This window comes from Dasypus novemcinctus, chromosome 22 (assembly GCF_030445035.2).
Source record: "Dasypus novemcinctus isolate mDasNov1 chromosome 22, mDasNov1.1.hap2, whole genome shotgun sequence".
NCBI classification, from domain to species: Eukaryota; Metazoa; Chordata; class Mammalia; order Cingulata; family Dasypodidae; genus Dasypus; species Dasypus novemcinctus.
In genome coordinates, this window is record NC_080694.1 from 13,741,399 (window position 1) to 13,743,816 (window position 2,418).

General features: G+C 36.2%; 1 protein-coding gene across 1 annotated transcript; it reads right to left on the reverse strand.

Annotated features, from left to right (window-relative positions):
• Positions 1-405: 405 nt before the first annotated feature.
• Positions 406-1,296, reverse strand: LOC101435505 (olfactory receptor 14C36-like). Its single transcript, XM_004448645.2, has one exon. It carries the CDS (start codon positions 1,294-1,296, stop codon positions 406-408), a length of 891 nt encoding a protein of 296 aa, XP_004448702.2.
• Positions 1,297-2,418: the final 1,122 nt, after the last annotated feature.

Below are 2,418 nucleotides of genomic sequence, written 5' to 3' on the forward strand. Positions count from 1 at the left end.
TTACCACTTCCTCTGAATTACATTTTATTCAGAAGAAAATATTTAATGTTATCTTATTACCAGGTTTCAGATGTTATATATATTTTAGGAATATTTTAACTGTAGGAAGAATGAATGATTTTCTGTCTCTTCTAAGTACTCAAAATACAAAAGAAAATTAGTATATATTTTATATTTTCTAGGACTGTCTAAGTTTAAGAGAGAATCAATGGCAATACCACTTGGCAATGATGGATCCACTATCAGAGAATGTACATTTTCTAAAGGAGAAATGTCAAAATAAAATATGTTTATGTTGTTACTATGCTGGCATATAATACAATCATTGCCTCCTGAATATTCAAGTCATGTCTCTTAATGTTCAAAATAGGCAACAAGTTTATGATTGAGGCATTTTCAACTCACTTAAGTAAAGTGGAAATGTCTTGAATTAATTATCCCATCTCTTTCCTGAAAAAGCATTTGCCTCATAACTTTCTTTATAGCCTCCTTTATTTGCTTGTTTCTAAGACTATAGATAATAGGATTCAAGAAAGGAGGGACTATAGAGTAGAACACAGAGGCAATCGTGTCCTGAACTGTGGGAGACTTAGAGGCTGGCTTCATGTATACAGCAGCACCTGAGCTTACATAGATAGCCACCACAAGGATGTGAGGAACACACGTAGAAAAGGCCTTCCCTTGTTCTCCCCTGTTTGGAAACTTGAACACAGTGGAAAATAGCCGAATATAAGACACAGTTATGAAGGCAAAGCAGCCACCAACTAGCACTGCAGAGAGAAGAATTAAAATTTCACTGCTTAAGGTGTCAGAGCAAGAAAGCTTCAGTAGAGAAGGGACATCACAAAAGAACTGATGAACCACGTTGGACTCACAAAAAGACAGCAGGAATGTATTGCCAGTGTGGAAACCTGAATAGACCAGACCACCAAATACAGAGGCGAGAGTCATCTGGACACAGACCTGAGGATTCATGATCACAGAGTAGTGGAGGGGCTGGCAGATGGCGACATAGCGGTCAAGGGCCATGATGGTGAGGATCAGCAGGTCTGTATAACCAAACAAGAGCACAAAGAAGATCTGAGATGCACATCCAACCACGGAGATTGCCCTGTTCTCAAGCAGGAAGATAGCACATGCCTTGGGAACAGTGACAGAAATGTAGCACATGTCCAACACAGAGAGATTCCTAAGGAAGAAGTACATGGGGGTGTGAAGACTATGCTTGAGAGTGGTTACGGTAACAATGAGAAAGTTCCCCATCAGGGTTGCCAAGTACATCAGTAGGAATAGCATGGCGTGTAAGACTCTGAGCTCCCACACATCCGAAAATCTTGTGAGCAGGAATTCAGTCACTGTGGTTGAATTGGGCATGTTTAGGTAATTTGCTATTGATGTGGACAAATGAGGGCAAATAATCACTAAAAACAGAAAAGAAACAGGGAAAAAATAGCATAAGTACATGTATAGGTTCATGTTTATCCTATTTCCTTCTCTGTATTAGTTGGTAGTAAAACATAATATAATATTGACTTATTCTTTAATCTCTCTTCCTCATACCTTATTTTCCAGCATTTTTTTTCAGTAAAATATAATCTTAAAATCTTATAGCAATTTTCCATATATCTCTATCTCTTCGGAGCTGTAGATAAGTATATTTGAGTTCAAAGGTTTGCCTGTAGGATTTGTGGAGTTAATAGAGCTAAATTCTATACACAATATTCTTCAGAAATATTTCCCAAATGGTAGCACTATCAGTTCATAATGAAATAGTATCTGAACAATGATAGCAGACTCCTATTTTATTAGCTCTTCTCTTAATTTATATGCAGCTGCAATCCATCATATGCCCTCCACATTGAAACTACTGTTTTATATCTGCTTTCATCACTATCTCCTTTGTTAGTCATTTCATTTGGAAAATAGCTATTAAGAATTGCTCTCTCTGAGATCACTGGATACATATCTCTCTCCCTAGCAGTCAGTTAATAACATGTATTACTTTATACTATTTTATTATTTTCATGTTTGATTCTTACCTTCCTTTATTTCTTTCTATCCTTACCTACCTTCCTCCCTCACTTTTTGATTCAAATATTTTATTACATCCCTTGTGGATACATTATTTCTTTGAGTGGGTTTCTTTCTCAAATATTTCAGTAGATACCTTGTGGCTTAATTTTAATCCTTTCTTAGACTAGGCACAATAATCAACCTAAATAATGTTATTAGCATGAGATTGTATATATTTAGAATGTCCTATGTAGTTTACTTAACAATGTACTATAATTCTAATTGTAATTACAGATTTGGGTCTAACATACCCAAAATTCCACTGAAAAAACCTGGGTCACTGGATGATCAAGGAAACTAAGTAACAATGGCTCTGTAAGTAGCAAAGCATGCCTTCAAGGCCAC